The 21,213-nt window shown below is 40.1% G+C and overlaps 2 protein-coding genes across 6 annotated transcripts in view; both read left to right on the top strand.

Moving 5' to 3' along the window:
- The window catches only part of LOC137629627 (tripartite motif-containing protein 2-like), a 135,477-nt gene extending 131,128 nt beyond the window's left edge, over positions 1–4,349 (top strand). For all 4 annotated transcript variants that reach the window (XM_068361136.1, XM_068361137.1, XM_068361138.1 and 1 more), the window contains 2 exons: positions 1,193–1,365; positions 3,652–4,349. In XM_068361136.1, coding sequence (XP_068217237.1) covers positions 1,193–1,365; positions 3,652–3,772 — 294 coding nt within the window. In that variant the 3' untranslated portion in view covers positions 3,773–4,349. The remainder of the gene's footprint in view (positions 1–1,192; positions 1,366–3,651) is intronic.
- Positions 4,350–7,132: 2,783 nt separating this feature from the next.
- Positions 7,133–21,213, top strand: part of LOC137629626 (armadillo-like helical domain-containing protein 3) — a 64,966-nt gene continuing 50,885 nt past the window's right edge. Inside the window, exons 1-5 of one of the 2 annotated variants that reach the window (XM_068361134.1) lie at positions 7,133–7,248; positions 12,612–12,779; positions 13,440–13,586; positions 13,844–13,985; positions 14,531–14,664. In XM_068361134.1, coding sequence (XP_068217235.1) covers positions 12,642–12,779; positions 13,440–13,586; positions 13,844–13,985; positions 14,531–14,664 — 561 coding nt within the window. In that variant the 5' untranslated portion in view covers positions 7,133–7,248; positions 12,612–12,641. The other variant, XM_068361133.1, reaches the window with a different exon arrangement.

The following is a 21,213-nucleotide window of genomic DNA, read 5'->3' as shown; positions in this document are numbered from 1 at the left end:
CTTTTCTTCTCCTTCTTCTTTTCTTCTTCTTTTTCTTCTTTTTCATAGAAAATAGAAGTTTAATTTTATGAAATGTTTATTTAGAAATAAATGATATAAAATCATTATTTTCTAGCTTATAGTGTTGTGGTGGGATGTTGGAACGACAAATAATAATACCAATTCCCTTATATCGCAAGAGGGTCTACCCCTCTCTTTTATTCTCCTCCTGTACTTCACTTTCTACTTATTTCCTTAATCTTTCCCATCTCAAGTACCTGCCTTTGAGCTATAAACTGGATTGTATCCAGGGGTACTCTTCCTTTCCCCATTTTCCCCACTTCCCTATCCTTATTATTATTAAGGTAACGTTCCTGCCTGGGGATCGCTAGACTGGAATTCGAGTCCCACTCAAACTCGTTAGTTCCTTTAGTCTCTACAACCTCGTCATCCTTGTGAGCTAAGGATGGAGTCTACCTGCTAAGTTATCAGCAGCCATTGCGTGGACCTCCCTGGTCCTAGCTTGGGTGGAGAGGGGCTTTGGGCGCTGATCATATGGATATGTAGTCAGTCTCTAAAGCATTGTCCTGCTTGCTAATCATGATCAACAATTAAACCTTTAGTGTTAAAGATTCAACGTAATGAAAGAATCATATCAGCGCCACTGATATGACTTAGTTATTTTAACGTTGTTACTGATCTTAAGATATTTTACAATTATTATTCATTACTTCTCTTGTAGTTTATATAGTTACTTATTTCCTTTTCTCAATGGGCTATTTTTTGCTGCTGGAGCCTTTGGGTTTATAGGCATTTTGCTTTTACAACCAGGGTTGTAGCTTAGCTAATAATAATAATAATAATAATAATAATAATAATAATAATAATAATAATAATAATAATAATAATAATAATAATAATAATGATGATGATAATAATAATAATAATAATAGCCTCACTTGTATCGTAAAGAGCAAGTGTCTGGTTATATATATATATATATATATATATATATATATATATATATATATATATATATATATATATATATATATATATATATATACATACAGTATTATAGATTCTTTTCGGTCACGCCCAGTTCTCCCCCAGGAGGATTGCGTGTGCGCTTGTGTGTTTATCTAATATTTAGCCGTCATTTTAACGGGTTGCGTACACAAGTAATGATGATAATAACAATTACTCTTTACAGGTGTTTAACGGATTGACGGGCGAGCGTGAGCTGATGTTTGGCTCCCGAGGCAAAAACAAAAGTCAGTTCGAGTCGCCCGAGAGCATTGTTGTGGATGCCGAGGGCTTCATGTTGATCGGAGACTCGGGCAACGGCCGAGTACAAGTCTTTAGACCTAACGGAAATTTTGTCAGGTAAGGGGATACGTAAAGTTGGAGCAAATGCTATTTTGTTGACCAGGCGGACATGAGTCTTTTTATAGTTGTTATATGACATATTTGTTTTTGACGTTGTTAATAGTTTGATGTATGACATATCTGTTTTGACGTTGTTGCCTTTTTTAGAATGATTTATTGTTAATTTGTTCTCTTCATTTATTTATTTCCTTATTTCCTTTCCTCACTGGGCTATTTTTCCCTATTGGGGCCCCTGGGCTTATAGCATCTTGCTTTTCCAACTAGGGTTGTGCCTTGGATAGTAATAATAATGATAATCAGGTCACTATTGTCTTCCTACTTATGATACCCCTTCAGTGACAATGTTTAACCCAAGGTCTATAGAGTATGTTGCATGCGCACAATGACGTAGCCAGGGGTGTCTCTGAGGGGGTGGCGGCAAGCATGGGGCAAGGTCATATTTGATGGGGGAAGCCCTATGCGAGGCCCAAAGGGCCGAAGCCCTGCGGCAGGGGGTCTGTAAGCCAGCAGTTCTGAGACTGTCTGAGATGCATTCTGAGCATCCAGATTAGTCATTTTGACCTTAGACATGAAAATCAGATGTGACAGTTGGAAGGCTAAGTTCAGCATCATTACAGTTTCATGATTTTCTAGGAGGAAGGTAGATAATCATATGGCAACCCCCCCCCCCTCATCTAGTGTAGGGGGCACCCTCCCTGGACATAAAACTATGCAGTTTGAACTTTAATTCTTCTCTGTGGTACATTGAGTTTCAGTTTCGAGAACAAGTTTTAATGCACTCAGCATGATGATAGTCCAGTAATAACACTATACTGAATTTAGTTGTAAAAGCACAGCTCATTTATTACTATGTTCGAGTAGGCCTACACATCTTACAAAGCTGTAGAAATACAATGGAACTGCACGTTTTTTTTTCACTTTTTTACACAGAATTTGCAATAGGATTTAAGTTTCTATCGTACAATTTTCAGCAGCTCTGTTTTACATGTATTTTTCCCTATGAGCATATCCAAATTTACTGTTTTTATTTCATTAGTAACAAATAAGTGTAAATTATTGTACGATTTCTGACTCCATCAAGTGTGAATTAAATAACACATGTAGATATCAGTGTTGAGAGCTCTGTATACCTTACAGACTTTGATCGCATAATATAGATGTACAATCATTTCAGTAGAGATATTAAAACAAACGACATGAAAACTTTAAATTCTGAGAGGGGGGGGGGGCAAGAAGACCCCTCTCACTGGGGGTAAGATTTTCCCAAGGGGGGCAATTGCTTCCCTTTGCCGACCCCCCCCCCCCCCTTGGCTACGCCATTGCGTACGCACGAGTGCATAATGTAGTGAAAGGGTACAATAATACCATGTCAGTTATATGAACAATTACTGTATTCAAATGCTAATGTATAGACTTTTTTTTCAATTAAACTCAATCAAGTGTTTGTTCCCATAAACGAGTATTCGAAATTAATTGATTTTTAGAAGACATTTTATGTAAATAACCTTTGTGTACAAACGACTTGATTTAACATTTCAACCATGAAAAAAAAGCACAGCCCATGTGTCCATGAACCATGTGATACTTGCAGCACATAAAAGTTATCTGCAGATACCATTATATGTCCCCAGTGTCATTATTATTAACGAATTGGAACATTTCTTCTAATAATGTGTTTATTTTTATGAGATGTTCCAATTCGTTAATAATGACGCTGGTGACATATAATGGCGTCTGCAGATAACCTTTATTTACTGCAGATCTCACGTGGTTCATGGATCCATGGGAGAGGTTTTCTCATGGCTGAAATGTCAAATAAAGTCTTGTTTATGACACCAAAACAGCTTACTTAAAATAAAAATATTCAATAAATTGTCTGCATTATTAGTTTTTAACAATATTGTTGCAGCTCATTGGAAACGTCCTTGCTTGCTTAGTAATCTGCTGGACTGGGGTTTGAGACCTGCTCAGCTCAATGGTTTTTTTTGTAGTGTCTGCAACATCACCATCCCTGTGAGCTAAGGAGGCGGGGTTTGTGGGGGTTAGCCTTTAGGCCTACTTGCTGAATCATTAGCAACCATATCCTGTCCCTCCCTGGTCCTAGCTAGGGTGGAGAGAGGTCTTGGGCACTGATCATATGAATAAATTGTCAGTGTCTAGGGCATTGCCACTGTCCCTTGCATCTCCCATTCACGAGCGACCTTTAAACTAACATAATTGCATTTCGTCATGAAATATGTTTACATCATTCAGTATAATAATTTCTGTTTCCTTTTCCTGCAGGTTCCTTGGCAGCAGAGGCAGCAATCACGGTGAATTCGGATGGGTGTCTGGAGTTGCTCTTTCGAAGTCCTTCGACGTCGTCGTCACCGACTTCAAGAACAACTTGGTGGCTGTCTTCTGATGGAGACCAATTGTGACTCTGAGACAGTTGCTGCTATTGTCTATAATCTTTGTTGAGTTGTAGGAAATTATTTGTTATTTTGATTATGTTTCCTTGTAAATAGAAAAAAAAATGTGGGGATTTTCGAATTTGGTTATATTTACTAAACTGTATTAGGAGGTACAATGAAAACTTGCAAGAAACTGGGAAACAAATCTGCCTGTTAAACTGTATTTGTCATATCTACAAGAATAATTGAATTGACCACATAAGCTTTTAACAATATTTTTGGTCAATTTAAAAACTAATTTTCTTTCAATACTTATATGATATCAGACTTCACCTATGCTATATCCTGACAGGTGTTCAAAAAAAATGTTCCATTAGATTATGTAAAGGATTACAAGGTCCTCAAAATGTTGGTTTCACTATACATCATCTTGATGTTTGTACTGACATTCTACTGTGTACAGTATTTGCTTTATGTTAAAGTTAGTGCTATGATTTATCTTTGTTTTAACTGTCCCCTCAATTTCACTAATCACTGTTTTGTCTCCTCTTCTACGTTCTTTCTGTCTCTATCATAACTAAGCTCTTTTTGATAAAATCACTATCCTTCTCTTCTCTCTACAATAAATGACATTTTAATGATCATATAACAATGGATTTGTTTTTATATCTAAGTGTATTTGTGTATTTATATCTATGCATTACACACATATATCTATCTATGCAACACATTCGGTAGATTCTTTGATTATTATTGTTAATTGAGAACTATGTATAAAATTTATTTACAAATCAACTTGAAAACTTTTTGTAGCAAAGATACATGTACGTTACAAAAATTTACATGACTGAAATTATATTGAAATATGAAAGATTTATTTTTTTAAATTTCATACCTCAGTCTCATGAACATTTTAAGATTTTGAAGGTTCAAAGAAAAGAGAATAGATGTTCTCGTGATTGAATATAATCATCATCATTTGCTTAAATCTTTTTTCTTTCTGGATGATTGTGATGTATCCTGTGATAATCCGTTGTAATAAACCAAGAATTGGCTTCCTTATGACACTTGGCGGCATTGCTGTAAATAAAATGTTGGTTTTGAAGTTGTTTTGCTGTTCTTTTTTCCCTACCCGGATCTGTGTCGTCTGCTATGTCTGTTGGTCCAAACTTCCTGTATTAAATTGAAGAAGAGCGTGCTTCTAAAACATAGATTTAGGCGCCATAATCTCCCTCGAAAGAAATCGTACATTCTACTGCCATTCATGGTAATAGACGTCAAAAATAAATCGACAAATTGCTTCAAAACTGAGAGGTAACAAAATAGTATATGAGGAGTGAAGGTAAGAAACTGCATATTGGAAGGAATTTCATGCATTGCATACCATTAATAGGGTAGATACGAAATGTCTAATAAAATAGATGGACTTATCAAAAGGAATATAGCCAGGTACCCCGAACTGGGATTGGCTTGTGTAAATCCTGTAACCGGAGTTGCAATATGCCTACGAACACAAGTACATTCCTTTTGGGGGCCCCTTTTCCTTCAACTGTTTCTGCAGTCTTTGAATGGCCAAAGTTATTCCAGTTGACCACAATGATCATTCAGGTACTGTATATTTAAGCCTTTCGGTCAGTTCATAAAGATAGATTGATAAAGAAAAAAGCATCAAAGATCATGAAAAAATAAGCGATTAATTAAGCTCAATGAAGCACAGGGCATACCTTCGAAGAACTGGTATCTATACCGAACGAATAAAACCAGGTAATCCCTCAACAAAATAAATACTTTCAGCATTAACCACCTTCACATTCCTTTTTATTAGTTGTATCAAGTACTGGAACCACGAGCACAACATAGAGCTTTACCTCTTGCTCTCAAACTTCTCGTACAACTCTTAAGACATTCAATTTACCAATCATATTCTATATATAGTTGCACACTTTTTTTCCGCTGGCATCTGTGATATAGATTTTTAAAAAACATGTATAAAGTCAATCAATTTTCTAGGCTATAGCTTATAAACGATGTTAATAAAAAGATCTAAAAACTAAGAAACAAAAAAGATATAAGTTTAGGCACTCTATTTTCCATAAAAACAATTCACTTAAACGTGTCTGAAGAATGAATACGTTATAGCTGTTACAACGTATTACTGAACGGTCATGATTCATGATTACAGTACATAAAAATTTTATTTTCTTTTATTAAGGAAAGAATATTAAAATTTCAAATTGATCAAGCAATCGTGTTTGTCAGGCAGTCATGCCTTTACAAAGATTTACTCAAGGGAACATCGTATCCGAGATGTCTACAAAATTGTAAAGATTTCCATTTCAGTAACAATAATATTGGCAGATAATATAGACCTTGGATATCGTAATGATAATGACGATGATAGTAACAATGCCACAATAACTGAAAAGATTAAACCTGATTTAGGTGCACCAAAACTGTATTATATGTCAATTAGAGATTGGATAAATATCTTGTTTTCCAGGAGTTTTTACTAAAAAGTAAACAGAGGTATACTTGATCTAAATATTTATTTAATCATATTTCTATTCATCTGTTCATTCAATTAGTCTATTATGTGTTATGATAAGGAATGTGGTAGGTCTGTTACAGTAGCAGAGGTGACTCTTTGAAATTATATTTTTTTCATCAAGTCATTATTTATTTTCTGGTTTCGAAACACTAGTTTAGCAAACTGCCTAGGGTTTATGGAAACTAAAATCTTGAGAAGAATTATAAGAGTATTTTGACCGTACACGATGTGTGGTTTCATTAATGAAAATATGGATATATCGGTACCTTATGACCTGTAAATGTTTATAACAAAATATAATTTCAATTAAAATTTAGCTATGACAAAATCTTTTGGTTGTAGGCTTATGATTATATTTGAATCCAGAATATTAAAAGAAGAGACCCTTTGTGTCAATAGGTGTAGGAGGAGATGATGGTAACCATATTAAAAGAAATAGGCATACTTCATAAATATCGTACCACATATTTATGGGCATACTTCACGCTTACAAGGTTTACCATTTGGGTTAGTTCACTACAGTAGTATGACATACTAGTAAAATAAAAACCTACAAAATAAAATTGAAACTGTATCTTATGAGCTATCTTAATTTAAGATATTTAGTATCTACTTCAATTTTAAAAACTCTAGCGTTTTTATCGTGAACAGGGTATTAAAATGTGATTATAAAACAGTGAAAACGGTACTAAAGTGCCAAACCCAAAAGTTACCAGGAACGTTTGTAGAATTACGAGCTTAAAATAATTATCGTAATGATCTTTATTGACTTCTTAAAATCATAAAAATTTAGTAAATAATATCCTGAGTTTAATGTTTACGTTAAATCATCATTATAACAAAGCATTACCTAACTGCGTTTATGGTAAATATATTTTTCTACATAAAAAATAATCAAAATATTTTCAGTTTGTTTACCTACTAGCAGGCTCGGATAAGGTAAGGGTGAGGCCACGTAATAAAGTTTATGGTAAATGATTCTGAGTGCTGTTATGGTCAATTGTACGCAATGTTGTAAATGAATATATCAGTCTCAATTCCAACACTGTTTGATAAAATATCAGTTTATCTATTATTGAAGCTAAATGGTGCAACAACTCCAATCCGATTGTTCTTTCATAGCCGTTTCTTATAGACCCTCGGTCATAGCTCCTTATAATTAAGTGACATAAATTCAGATATTTGATAAATGGACTTTACATCTCGAAGCAAGATCTAGCTGTAACGGAGAATTGATATATATTTGTAGATTACACTCCTGTCATAGTACAGAGTACTAAGTCTCGGTCTGCAGGTTTGGTTGTATGTCAAGTTGACCTTATCATAATGTAGGCCGCTGCTCATAAGGCCTACCATAGTTATATTAATCCTGGGGTAACAATGTAGTCTGCTGGAAATTTTGAAATTTAACATTAGCTGCTGCTATAGGTTAGGCAATGGGAAGCAATCAAAGTATTCTGGAATGGTATACAATATATATATATATATATATATATATATATATATATATATATATATATATATATACAGGAGCCTTTGTATATCAGCGGCCAGTTCCTCACATGTTGATTAAAAATGTACATCTACTAAACTAAACTTTTCCCCCCTAACCTAACCTACAAGCCGTGTCCTTAACTACTTGCTTAACCTGTATTCTAAGTTAGGCATAATAATACATACAGGTAGCTGCTATCATACATACACCCCTATATATAAATATATATATATATATATATATATATATATATATATATATATATATATATTTCTGAAACTTCATATGTGACAGGAACGAGTGTCATTTTCGAAGAGAACAAACTTTTTTTCCATAGATAAAAGTAGTTTTTTTCCTAGGTTATATTACCCTGTAATATAGTACAATAATACCTGGAAATGATATGTTGTCGTGTAAAGAATAAGTTGCCGAGTCTTTCCTGAATAATGGGACCCAAAATCAGTGTGTATGGTTAAGGGGATGGTAGGGTCTTGCTCCCATTAAGTAAGGACACAGCTATGTAGGTCAGGTTAGGGTGGGTTATCTTTGGTTAGTACATATCCACTTGAATTACTTAGAAATTAAAGTTATCAGCAGTTCTGATGGTAAAAAATTGGAAATAGGTAGTAGTCCAGATATATTTGCCCCTGTGATTAGCGGTATTGTATGATAGATCAACATAATGCATATATTTTTTCTGATTGGCCAGCCCAGCCTATCCTGTTGCTAATGAGTTTTTTCAATTTTTTTTTTTATTAAAAGCCTTCAATAGCTGTGTGTGCTGCTGTACAAGTACAAACACTCGGTTATACCATATAAAGTCCGGTAATAAAAGTTGTTTGTCCCAAAAGTTTGTATAGGATGAGACAGTTTTAAAGTTTATTGTTGCGAGGGAATACTTATGTACTTCCAGTAAGATATCAACTTGTAATAATTACTGTATATGTGGCCCTTTTAAGCAAGCCGTATCTGAAAATGCACCAAGAACGTCATGTATGGTATGTTCGTGGCCACCTCACAAGCGCTGATTGCACACGGCAAGGTTATATCCAGACCTAACTTAAGTTGCAAAATTTATACTTGGGTAGCGATTATCCGCTTGGACTCTCTTTGACAAATTTGACTATTAAGAATTCATTAAAAATAGAGCATACATGAGTGGTAGCCATTAGAGAATTAGAAGACTGGAAATGATTGAGCGGTAGCTCCCCGTGACTGCTAAACATCTCTAGAAACAAAAAATTCTTAGCGAAATTGAGGGAATAATGTTCTTTAACTTATTTCTTCCCTCATAACTTTTAAATAAAAACACTTATTGTAGGTGAGCATTTTGGCTTCAATGACCCACTCTGGTATTGTAAGCATTTATTATGTTTTTGTGTTCAAGGCCTACCTGTACCTCTTACTTGGGCTAGGCTTGTGAAATTTTACAAGTAATTCATAATTATCAAAAAAAAAATTTGTAATTTTTGCTTTGCTTACTTTTTTACCTTATTAAGAGTAACACTTACCCTCCTAGTGCAAGCCTAGTTTAGCTTATATTACTTTCAATACTGAAAAGCTACGTATGCTAATCTAGTTACCGGTATGTTTTGATTACAGAAATCATAGACTTTGTTTATTTTTGCATCTTATGACCTTACATAGGAGTTCTGAAATATTTGATCTTCTGGACAGCCATCTATTTATCTTTTTTTCATGAAGCGTTTTCAACCACAACCAATTTTCATCATTGTTAAGATGATTTTAATCATTTATGATGAGAATCGTACTAATTTGATAATAATTTTCTGGGAAATGTTCAATGTAAGATGAATGGCCACCTTCAAACCCACTTATCAATAATATAGGTTTGAAAATTAAGTGGCTTCACAGAACTTCTAACGGGAATTAATTCAAAGAAGAGGCCAGAGAAATATACTTCAGAATCAGCAATTATAACTTCAGTTAGGCTATACTATACATCTTAACCTAACTTGGTGTCTCACTTCTGTTCTCTATTGAGTTTGGGGTCGTATCTCCTCCGATCCTTTGAACTTTGGCGAAAAACTGTGTTGCAGTAAATGTAATTTAGAGAAATATAGACAGATGGCATCATTTTAGAATTAAAACCACCTGAAAATGAACATCGATAATTATAGCAACATTGGCTCGTAAATTAATTATCTGTGTCATACTAATATTATGGTAATTATAAATATGTGATGGAATTCTAAAGAAAATTTGCTGCAATATGCGATTTGTTACTTTGTGAATACGTATCATCGTCCTTTATGTAGGGTGCAGTTTTCAGCGCGCAAGCTGAACGGCCGTTGAAATTGTTAACAAGGTAGGTAACGACAGGTGGGAGCGAGGAGTCCTGCCCCCATACCTTTCAAAGTCTCTTCACTCGAGTATTTGGCCGCAACGAGTATGAACATACTGATGCTTCCTTAAGCAAACTTTTCATTTTCTTTTTCTTCAGGAAATGAATACTGGCTGTTAATGATTGTTTGAAGCAAGAAACTCTTGGGGGATGAACGTTACATCCAGTATTTTTTTTTGTTAAACTGGCTGTAATCCACACTCTCTTTTGCCTTCTTGCTAAGGTCATGATTGTTGTCATCATCACTGTGTGCCAAGTGTAAGTTGTGTCCTCCTTGCAGTAGCAGACGTATGCTTCGAGGGTGATGAAGAGAGCGTAGTTTCCTCCTTCCACTCATTGGGTGCTTCTGTTTTGGTGACCCTGTGCTTGATTCCATGGCTCTTTTCTCGGAGAAAGCAGGAGCAATGAGCCCCCTGACCTATGTCAGCGGATTTCAGGTGATGTTAGCGTGTGGTATTCACTGCTCCCCATTGGAGGTTGGAGGCTCTTCTTCATTTGTGCTACGACGGACAATGAGTCTGACCTAAGGGGGTTTTGGTCTCCTTAGGTCTTTCAAATAGGTTCCCCGATGCCATTGTCTCCTCAATGACACCAGTGGTGAAGGGTTTGTCAGTGTGTCTCGTGTCAGTGTTCAGTGTAGCTCCCCTTCTCTAGGACCCCATGGTTGCCACTGGAGAGTTCCCATGCTTTTTCCTGACTGGTCACTCCTGTCCCCCTTCAGTCTGTGCCTCTCCTTGGGTTTCTGGGGCTTCAACCCCATGAGAGTGTTACCCCAGTGTTGCACTGTAGTTCCTGTTGGAGCAAACCTTATGGTTCTTACCTTTGGGAAGTGTAATTGTTTGATTTTCACAGACTTCTCTGTTTGCAGATCCTGAGTGGAGTTTTGGAAAGAAGAAGAAACTTGGTTGTTCTTCTTTTTCCTCCGACTCAACTTGCTCGTCAGCCTCTTCGGCTTCCGACTCAACTTGCTCGCCGGCCTCTTCAGCCTCCCACTCTGCCACTTCTTCTAAGATGAAGTAGGGGAAGAAGTCGCTTAAGGCTTGTCAGCAGTAATCCACCTCTCTTATGAGTTATGGAGCGGTTCTTTGAGAGAGGGAGCCACAGCCTTGTGTTTTGGTCCCCCAAGGCCCTGAACCTCTGCTTTTCGTTGACTTCCAACTCAGTCAATTCTTCCAAGATGAAGTCGAGGAAGGTTTGTCAGCTTTAGTCATAGGATATTGCTCTTTCTGTACCACCTATCTAGGATGGGTGAGCGGTTCCTGACCCCATGGAGACAGATCCACTTCCCTGTTCCTCGGTCCCCTGGTGCCGACTCTCGGGCTGGGGCCATGTCCCTGTGTCACGGCCTTGAGCCTTAGTCCCTTGTGGCCGACTCGTGTCTTCTACTACCCTGGTAGCCTAGCGGGGCTGTTTATGGCTCCAAACATACAGCCTGAGGCCCGATGCACTAGGCCAGGGCCAGGCCATGACACTTGAGTCCATGGGGCTGGGCTTATGTCCTTGACTACCCCATTAGCCAAGCTAGACTGTTTATAGCTCCGTGTTTAAGGCCCCCTGGGCCAATGCATGGGGCCAGGGCTGATGTACTGGTCCTGGACCATGATCCTGTGTCATTGCTTCGAGCCTCTTCCTCATTGAAGCCGAGCCCAGGTGCCTGGCTACCCCGGTAGCCAATAAGGATTGGTGTTTCAGCTTCGTGTTTAGCCTCCCAGAGCTAATACAAGTGGGTCAAGTGTTATGGCCTCGAGGCTCCCCCCCCCCCCCTCCCGTCTTGGTATGGCCCGACATTTTTGCTCCCCCTATGGTCGTTTTGCAGGACTGGGTCTCAGGTTTTAGGCTACCTTGGTAGCCAAGTGGTATGGGCTGGTGTTGGGACCCTGTGTCATGGCTTTAAGCCTCGTAAGTCTCAGACTACCTCGGTAGCCAAGCAGAATATGCGTGATGTCTCCGTATTCCCCCCCCCCCCCTACAGGCCGAGGCAGATGTCTGTTGCCCATGACCCTGTGTCATGCCTCCGCTCCTCAGGGTGCTCTGGTATCCGATTCCTCTGTATCCAGGTGCCTTAAATTCATTGATTCAATTTAATTCATGAGCATTTATCACATTCTTTACTTTGTGAAAATTTACATTTTCATTTTAACCTAGATATCGCTAATTGATAAATATTGTATTTTATTTTGTTATTGTATACAGAATGTATATCATTTTGTAATTGTATAAATTGAGAACTAAGTATTTACAACTTATATTTCAAAGTTAAAAGGAATAGTAAAATTTTCTTAAGCCACCTTGTGACATTGAAATTAGCCTTAATGGTTGTCAGTATATCTCCATTTATGCTATTTGATAACTTTAAAAATGTACAGTATAATATTCTAGTTATTTTAAATGATGTTCTTACAATTTGTTTCTTTTTCAACGATATCATATTTTCTTTTGTAGGTGGTTGTCAATACTTATCACTCCCTCAAAATGGGGAGTAAACTGAAACCAGGTGGGGTCCGCCGCCACCTGAAGGAGAAAGTGGTTCAAATGTATGAAGATTTATTCCATGGCACTGATCCTTGTGCAAACAATCCACGCTTTTGGGATGACCTTTTTTTGCTCAAGGTGAGCTGTTTTTTTATCTCATTTGGTAAATTCTATGAATGCTATTCTAAGATAAAATCAAACCCCCTTTTAATGTTTGTACCTTAGTGGTAGTTTTTAAAGAGGTTTTGCACTGCTGATAAGCCTATTGTGCAAATGTAGGAGGCTGCTGATATTGTAGAAGTTTTCAGTAAGTATTGTTCACTCATATTTTGGTAGTTGAAAGATAAATGTTGCAATGACTCACACGGTTATTATCCATTAAGTTAGACATTCTCTATTTGTTTTTTAATCTAAATAAATATAACCTAAACCTCTGTACTTAATACTAGGCAAATGTGATGAATTGTAAAATCACATGTAACACCTGTTATTGAACAAATGTATCTTTTTGAGTATTGCAGTTAACCAAATAAGGATTTTCAGGTATTGTAATTTTGACTATAGTAGAAAAATCAGGAAGTTTTTATAAGTTTATTATTTATTCAATATTTGTCAAATCAATTATATTTTACTGTACATTACCTCCTATTTTGTACATATGGTATAACCAGATAATCAACGCTGATGTTAAAGATAACTTTAGGTTATTTTCAGGCACAGCATCTAACAATTTTTATGTTGTCAAACACATTAGAATTGGAAGTGTACATTGTTTTAAAATGATTGTTTAATTTTCAGCCAAAAATGTCTGCTTTGGAAGGTGAAATCAGTCGTTGTACTTCAGATCAGTTACTGGGCCTGAAGGAAAACATCAATACTCTCTTTGCTAAATGTGTGAGCACCTTATCTCATGAACACCACATAAGAGTGATCAATGCATTAATGGTAAGTCTTACAAGCATTCTTAATATATTTATAGATTGATTATTAATTAGAATTATTATCATAAATTTACTCTGTATCTCCTAAATATAAATTTTAATTGAAAAGCAGGAGATTTTCATGAGTAAGTACAGTAGTGTTATATCCCTATATAAGTTGTTATTATTTTGTTATGGTACAAAGTAAAAAGAAAAAATAATGTCATTGGTATTGTACTACAGTTTAAGACATTTCAACTTTCTTGTTTTTTTTCCTTTTAGACCCTGTGCAGTTTGGTACGAGGATTATATCGAAAGATGCAAGGAGATTATGGTTTTGATTTCATCAATATATTAATTGGTTTTGATGCTGCTGAAGAACAGATGCAACTTCTTCTTAATCAGATATCAAACTTTCTCACAGGTATGTGTGATTCACTTATTTTGTACTTGACCCTCAAGTCAGAATGTTATACATTTGTCCATTTATCATGACTGTAAGCATAAAACCAATTGACTTTCCATGTAAAAACCATTTGTTTCAAAGATACATTACTGAAGACCATAGCTGGTTGGAACTCCTCTTACCTCCCTCTCCTGTTGCTGAGACCATGTTCTTTGCTACACTGACCTCTCTCAAGTATTCTTCAGGAGTAGGAGGCTCTAGTCTGGGGTTGTTATCCTGTCATGTTTACACAGTACCAGAGTGATGACAATTTTTTTTTAATGAATTTATACCTTAGACTATTTAAAGACTATTAATATTTGTGTAATTGAACAGTAAGGAGTCAGTTTGTATGGAAAAATTCATTTCTGCTTTCAAAAAGTTATTTATTAATTCAAAAACAAATGCTGATATTTTCAAAATGTTAGGGATTTTATTGACCAACTTTCCGAGTAATCGTGGTTATTATTTAGATATTTATATAATACAGTCTTTAAATCTAAAATGAGTTTTTTTTTTTACAGGTGAATATTGTGACAGCCTGAAATCGTTGAGCCTTAAGTTTTTGTTGGTTCTAGCAACTGGAACTGATAACATCAGTCAAAACACTGTTCTTGAGTACCTGACAATTAACTGTAACTTTGATGCCGTAATTCAAGTAAGTCAATTAGTTATTCTTAATATTTATTGACGGAAATAAATTATTTTTCTTGTTTTCTACATTTTCCCTTAGTATTCAGGACCTATAGATGTCATAATGTAGAGTAATGTCCTCATGGTTTCATGTAGAGGTAAAACCATACTACTTAGTAGTTGTGTAACAATGCCAGTTCCTTCATGTGACATAGTATGCATCTCGTCTAAAGTCATGCATTCAGCATAAGCCTCAAGAAGAGGTAAAATGACCAGCTCTTCTACCTCTTTCTTGGTCCACTCTCAAGGGCATACGGCAGCCCCTATCATAATTTGCTGGTTGCATGTCTTATGCTGGTGAGTTACGCAATGGAATAGATTTTTTGTAGACTATGTCTCTCTAGAAGCAACTGTTCCATTCTTCTGTAAGGGTCTGTGTTCTATTAGGAATTTCTCTTGGTGTGCCTGATTTGACATGGCTGACATCATCTTGTAAGGGAGATAGGTTTTCTATGCCCCTTGTACAGTACATAACTGGCTTCCTTTTGAGCCAGTACTGTCAAAGCCCAAAGTAGCATCTACATCCCTAAGATTAGTTGTTAGGAGATTGCTGGAGTAGCCTTCCTTGCCCCTGTTCAAGACGAGGAAGGAGTACATGCTTTGGCAAGAAATGAAGATTCCAGTTTGATTTATAGGAACATTCCCTACCAATGAGTTACAGGTAGTCTCCTTTTTAAAGGATAAAAGATATATATATATATATATATATATATATATATATATATATATATATATATATGTGTGTGTATGTATATATATATATATATATATATATATATATATATATATATATATATATATAGGAACAAATAAAAAATTTAAAAGTAATTTATATTTTTCAATATTAAACTTACCCGATGATCATATAGCTGTCAGCTCTGCTGCCCGATAGAAAAAACCTACGGGCGGAATACGCCAGCGATCGCTATACAGGTGGGGGTGTACATCAACAGCGCCATCTGTCAAGTAGGTACTTAAGTACTCGATGTCAACATAGAACCAATTTTCTCTCTGTCGTGCCACTGGCAAGACCTACTAAATACGCCGTCCCTAACTGGATTTGTTTTCACAACGATTTGGTGAAGTACACTATTCCAGTTTTGAGCTTTCGCTATGCAGGGGTTTTTTCAATATTAATCTTACCCGATGATCATGTAGCTGTCAACTCCGTTGCCCGACAGAAATCTACGGTCGGGATACGCCAGCGATCGCTATCCAGGTGGGGGTGTACACAACAGCGCCATCTGTGAGTAGGTACTCAAGTACTTCTTGTCAACAAGAACTCAATTTTTCCTCTGTCGTGCCGCCGGCAAGACCTACTTGGATACGCTGTTGATTTTGGAGTCTTTGTTCACGATTTGGTGATGTATTTGCTCTAAAGTTATAGCCTTCGCTATTCAGGAAGCTTTCTCATTAGCTTAGCAAGCTTTTGGAATTAATTTAGATTAATTGGTAACGAACTTTGCTAGATTTTGGAATCCCCCCTTGACTACTTCTAAATTCAAGATGTCTGACCACTCTCAAGTACCTAAGTACAGGCAGTGTAGCGTTAGGACTTGTACTAGGCGTCTTCCGAAGGCCTCTATAGATCCTCACACCGCCAATTGTAGGGGTAAATCCTGTCAATTGGAAGATCGATGTGGGGAATGTGCTGGGCTTTCGGAATTCGATTTTAACGAATTCCTTAGATATGCACATAGGTTAGAGAAGGAGAGAAATAGGAGGAGTTCTTCTCGCTCTGTGGATTTTTCCTCTCCCCATGCCCCTCAACCTTTTCCTTCCCCTGTGGTGGTGACTCCCGAACCTGCTACGAGTGCTCAGCCTGGTATGGCGGATATGTTGCGTGCCATTCAGGCTCTCGGTGACAAAGTGGAGTCATTGGCTAATGACCGTAATCAGCTCTTGGCAGATGTCAGAGAGCTGAAAGCGAAAAGTGCAGTGGGAAGTGTTAGTGCTAGTGATGTGCAAAGTGTCAGTGTCAGTGTTGCGCATGAGGGTACATCTGTGCGTGCCAGTCGTCCTCCCAGTCCGGGACCTCTTGCAAGCTCCCAAGCCCAGGGGAGAAGCAATGTCGAAGGACCAAAGGGTTCGGCAGGCCTTGATCGGCGCACGGATGTATCCTCAGTGGTTGCGGACGTATCTGTTAAGGATCGTCCCATCCACATACAGACGAATGAGCCCTTACATTCCTCGTCTGTGGAAGAGGTTTCCAGGAGGAAACGGTGGACCAAGGTCTCACGACCGCTCTAGCGTAAGGTCCCTTCCGAGCTAGTCCAACGGCCTAGGTGTAGCCACTGGGTCAGTTCGGACTCGCCGCAGTCATCTGATGACTGCACACCTCCCAAGAGAGGTAGAGTGGTCCCTCAACAGGCTACTGCTCCGTCTGTTGTTGCTCCAACCACAGTAGACCCTAAGTGGTCCATGCTGCAGACTATGCAGTCTCAGCTTGCTGCATTCATGCAGGAGTATCATGCTGAGAAGGCTCCTGTTAACCTACAACCCGCCGAGGTTGTGCGCTCAGCAGATACTGCGGCTGCCTGCTCCCACACTCCACCTGTGAGAGCTCCACCACCGATGCGCAGTCCACCCTGCCAGACGCATGTTCTTGCTGCGCCTCCTGCTTTCATGCGTGAGCTGCCGCATCAGGAGTTGCCGGGTTCCAGCACTATGCGGCATTCTCCTCAGCCCATGCAGCATGCTCTGCATACCTTACAGCATGCTCCGCATACCATGCAGCATGAGCCGCATACCTTACAGCATGCTCTGCATACCATACCGCATGCTCCTCAACCCACCGCAGCCCCTCCCACACACCAGCCCTCTGCTTTTGTTGTTGCCAGCTCGCAGACCGACCAGCAGCGGCATGATGTTGGATCTGCAGGTACGCATGCACCCGTACTGCCGGATTCAGCCGTTCAGCTTTCTGCTCTGCCTTTGCCACTTACAACTCAGCTTTCGGATGATGGTGTATCGGATGATGAAGCTGCACATCTGGATGAGCCTCACTCTGATTTTGAAGGGCCCAAGTCTTCTCCACCCTCCTTAGACTTTCGTAAAGTCCTTGCCTTGTTCAGGGACTTGTATCCTGAGCAGTTTGTGTCTGCAACCCCTCGTTCTCCTCCCTCCGAGTTTGCTCTGGGCATGCAGTCTGCTGCGCCTGCCTTCACCAAGCTTGTTCTCGCCAGATCATCTAGGAGAGCTTTGAGGGTTATGGGGGACTGGTTGCAGTCCAAGAAGCTTCTGGGAAGGACTTCTTTTGTCTTTCCGCCTCCCAAGCTTGCTTCTAAGTCGAGCGTCTGGTATGCCACGGGAGAGGAACCCGGCTTGGGGGTTCCTGCCTCTGCCCAGGCCGACTTCTCAAGTCTGGTTGACTCTCCCCGCAGGTTGGCTATGAGACGTTCGAAGATCTGCTGGTCCTTTTCCGATTTAGATCATCTGTTGAAGGGAGTCTTTCGTGCCTTCGAGATATTCAACTTCCTCGATTGGTGTTTGGGAGCCTTAAGCAGGAAGACTTCCCCTTCAGATAAGGACTCGGCCATGCTGATCATGTCTAGCATGGACAAAGCAATTCGGGATGGGTCTGGTGAACTTGCGGCTTCGTATGTATCAGGAGTCCTTAAGAAGAGAGAACATCTTTGCTCCTTCTTATCAGCTGGTATCACTCCTTGCCAGAAGTCAGAGTTGTTGTTTGCTCCTCTCTCCAAGTGTCTGTTTCCGTGGGAGCTGATTAAGGGGATGGCTGCCTCACTTATCCAGAAGGATACTCATGATCTTATGGCATCTTCTGCACGTAAGGCTAAAACCTTACCTTCCGTGCCTAGACCCTTCCGCCCTGCAGCAGTTGACACACCTGCTTCTAGGTTCATCCCGCCCTTTCGTGGCAGAGCCTCCAGCAGAGGAGGTACCCGTGCAGACAGTCACCGTGGCAAATCCAAGAAGGGTTCCAAGTCCGCAAAAGGCAAGTTTTGACTGCCTTCCTCTCCAGACAGCAGTAGGAGCCAGACTCAAGACCTTCTGGCAAGCTTGGGAGAGCAGAGGTGCAGACGCTCAGTCTGTGAAGTGGCTAAGGGAGGGATACAGAATTCCGTTCTGCCGCAGTCCCCCTCTAGCTACGTCTCCCATCAACCTCTCTCCCAACTACAAGGAGAAGGACAAGAGGCTAGCGTTGCAACAAGAGGTGTCGCTCTTGCTACAAAAGGAAGCGGTGGTCATAGTCCGGGATCATCAATCCCCGGGCTTTTACAACCGTCTCTTCCTGGTAGCCAAGAAGACAGGAGGTTGGAGACCGGTGCTGGACGTCAGTGCTCTCAATGCTTTTGTCACCAAGCAGACGTTCACGATGGAGACGACGAAGTCGGTCCTAGCAGCGGTCAGGCAGGAGGACTGGATGGTCTCGTTAGATCTGAAAGACGCGTACTTTCACGTCCCCATCCATCCAGACTCCCAACCTTTCCTAAGATTCGTCTTTGGAAAGGTTGTGTACCAGTTCCAAGCCCTGTGCTTTGGCCTAAGCACGGCACCTCTTGTGTTTACCAGACTGATGAGGAATATTGCGAAATTCCTTCACTTGGCAGACATCAGAGCCTCCCTCTATTTAGACGACTGGCTTTTAAGAGCTCCCACAAGTCGTCGCTGTCTGGAGAATCTCAGATGGACTATGGATCTGACCAAGGAACTGGGCCTCCTGGTCAATTTAGAGAAGTCCCAGCTCGTCCCATCCCAGACCATTGTCTACCTGGGTATGGAGATTCAGAGTCGAGTTTTTCGGGCTTTTCCGTCGGCCCCAAGGATCAACCAAGCCCTAGAATGCATCCAGAGCATGCTGAGAAGGAACCGATGCTCAGTCAGGCAGTGGATGAGTCTAACAGGGACACTTTCATCGCTGGCCCTGTTCATCGAGTTAGGGAGACTCCACCTCCGCCCCCTTCAGTATCATCTAGCTGCTCACTGGATAAAGGACATGACGCTAGAGACGGTCTCAGTTCCTGTTTCCGAAGAGATGAGGTCTACTCTAACGTGGTGGAAGAACAGCATTCTTCTCAAGGAAGGTCTACCATTGGCTGTTCAGACCCCCGACCACCGTCTCTTCTCGGACGCATCGGACACGGGCTGGGGTGCGACACTGGACGGACAGGAATGCTCGGGCACATGGAATCAGGAGCAAAGGACACTTCACATCAATTGCAAGGAGTTGTTGGCGGTTCATCTGGCCTTGATAAACTTCAAGTCCCTCCAGCTAAACAAGGTGGTGGAGGTGAACTCCGACAACACCACAGCCTTGGCTTACATCTCCAAGCAGGGAGGGACTCATTCGAGGAAGTTGTTCGAGATCGCAAGGGACCTCCTCATTTGGTCAAAAGATCGAAAGCTCACGCTGGTAACGAGGTTCATTCAGGGCGATATGAATGTCATGGCAGATCGCCTCAGCCGGAAGGGTCAGGTCATCCCCACAGAGTGGACCCTTCACAAGAATGTTTGCAGCAGACTATGGGCCCTGTGGGGTCAGCCAACCATAGATCTATTCGCTACCTCGATGACCAAGAGGCTCCCGTTGTATTGTTCTCCGATTCCAGACCCAGCAGCAGTTCACGTGGATGCCTTTCTGCTGGATTGGTCCCATCTCGACCTGTATGCGTTCCCGCCGTTCAAGATTGTCAACAAGGTACTTCAGAAGTTCGCCTCTCACAAAGGGACACGGCTGACGTTGGTTGCTCCCCTCTGGCCCGCGAGAGAATGGTTCACCGAGGTACTGCAATGGTTAGTCGACGTTCCCAGGACTCTTCCTCTAAGAGTGGACCTTCTGCGTCAACCTCACGTAAAGAAGGTACACCCAAACCTCCACGCTCTTCGTCTGACTGCCTTCAGACTATCGAAAGACTCTCAAGAGCTAGAGGCTTTTCGAAGGAGGCAGCCAGAGCGATTGCCAGAGCAAGGAGGACATCCACTCTCAGAGTCTATCAGTCTAAATGGGAAGTCTTCCGAAGCTGGTGCAAGGCCAATGCAGTTTCCTCAACCAGTACCACTGTAACCCAGATTGCTGACTTCCTGTTACATCTAAGGAACGTAAGATCCCTATCAGCTCCTACGATCAAGGGTTACAGAAGTATGTTGGCAGCGGTTTTCCGCCACAGAGGCTTGGATCTTTCCACCAACAAAGATCTACAGGACCTCCTTAGGTCTTTTGAGACCTCAAAGGAACGTCGGTTGTCCACTCCAGGCTGGAATCTAGACGTGGTCTTAAGGTTCCTAATGTCATCAAGATTTGAACCGCTCCAATCAGCCTCTTTTAAGGACCTCACATTAAAAACTCTTTTCCTCGTGTGCTTGGCAACAGCTAAAAGAGTAAGTGAGATCCACGCCTTCAGCAGGAACATAGGTTTCACATCTGAAACGGCTACATGTTCCTTGCAGCTCGGTTTTTTGGCTAAAAACGAGCTTCCTTCACGTCCTTGGCCTAAGTCGTTCGAGATCCCAAGCCTGTCCAACTTGGTGGGGAACGAACTAGAGAGAGTAC

Source organism: Palaemon carinicauda, chromosome 37 (genome assembly GCF_036898095.1).
Source record: "Palaemon carinicauda isolate YSFRI2023 chromosome 37, ASM3689809v2, whole genome shotgun sequence".
Taxonomy (NCBI): domain Eukaryota; kingdom Metazoa; phylum Arthropoda; class Malacostraca; order Decapoda; family Palaemonidae; genus Palaemon; species Palaemon carinicauda.
Note: the sequence above shows the minus strand (reverse complement) of the source record. Positions and strands in the feature narration are given on the sequence as shown.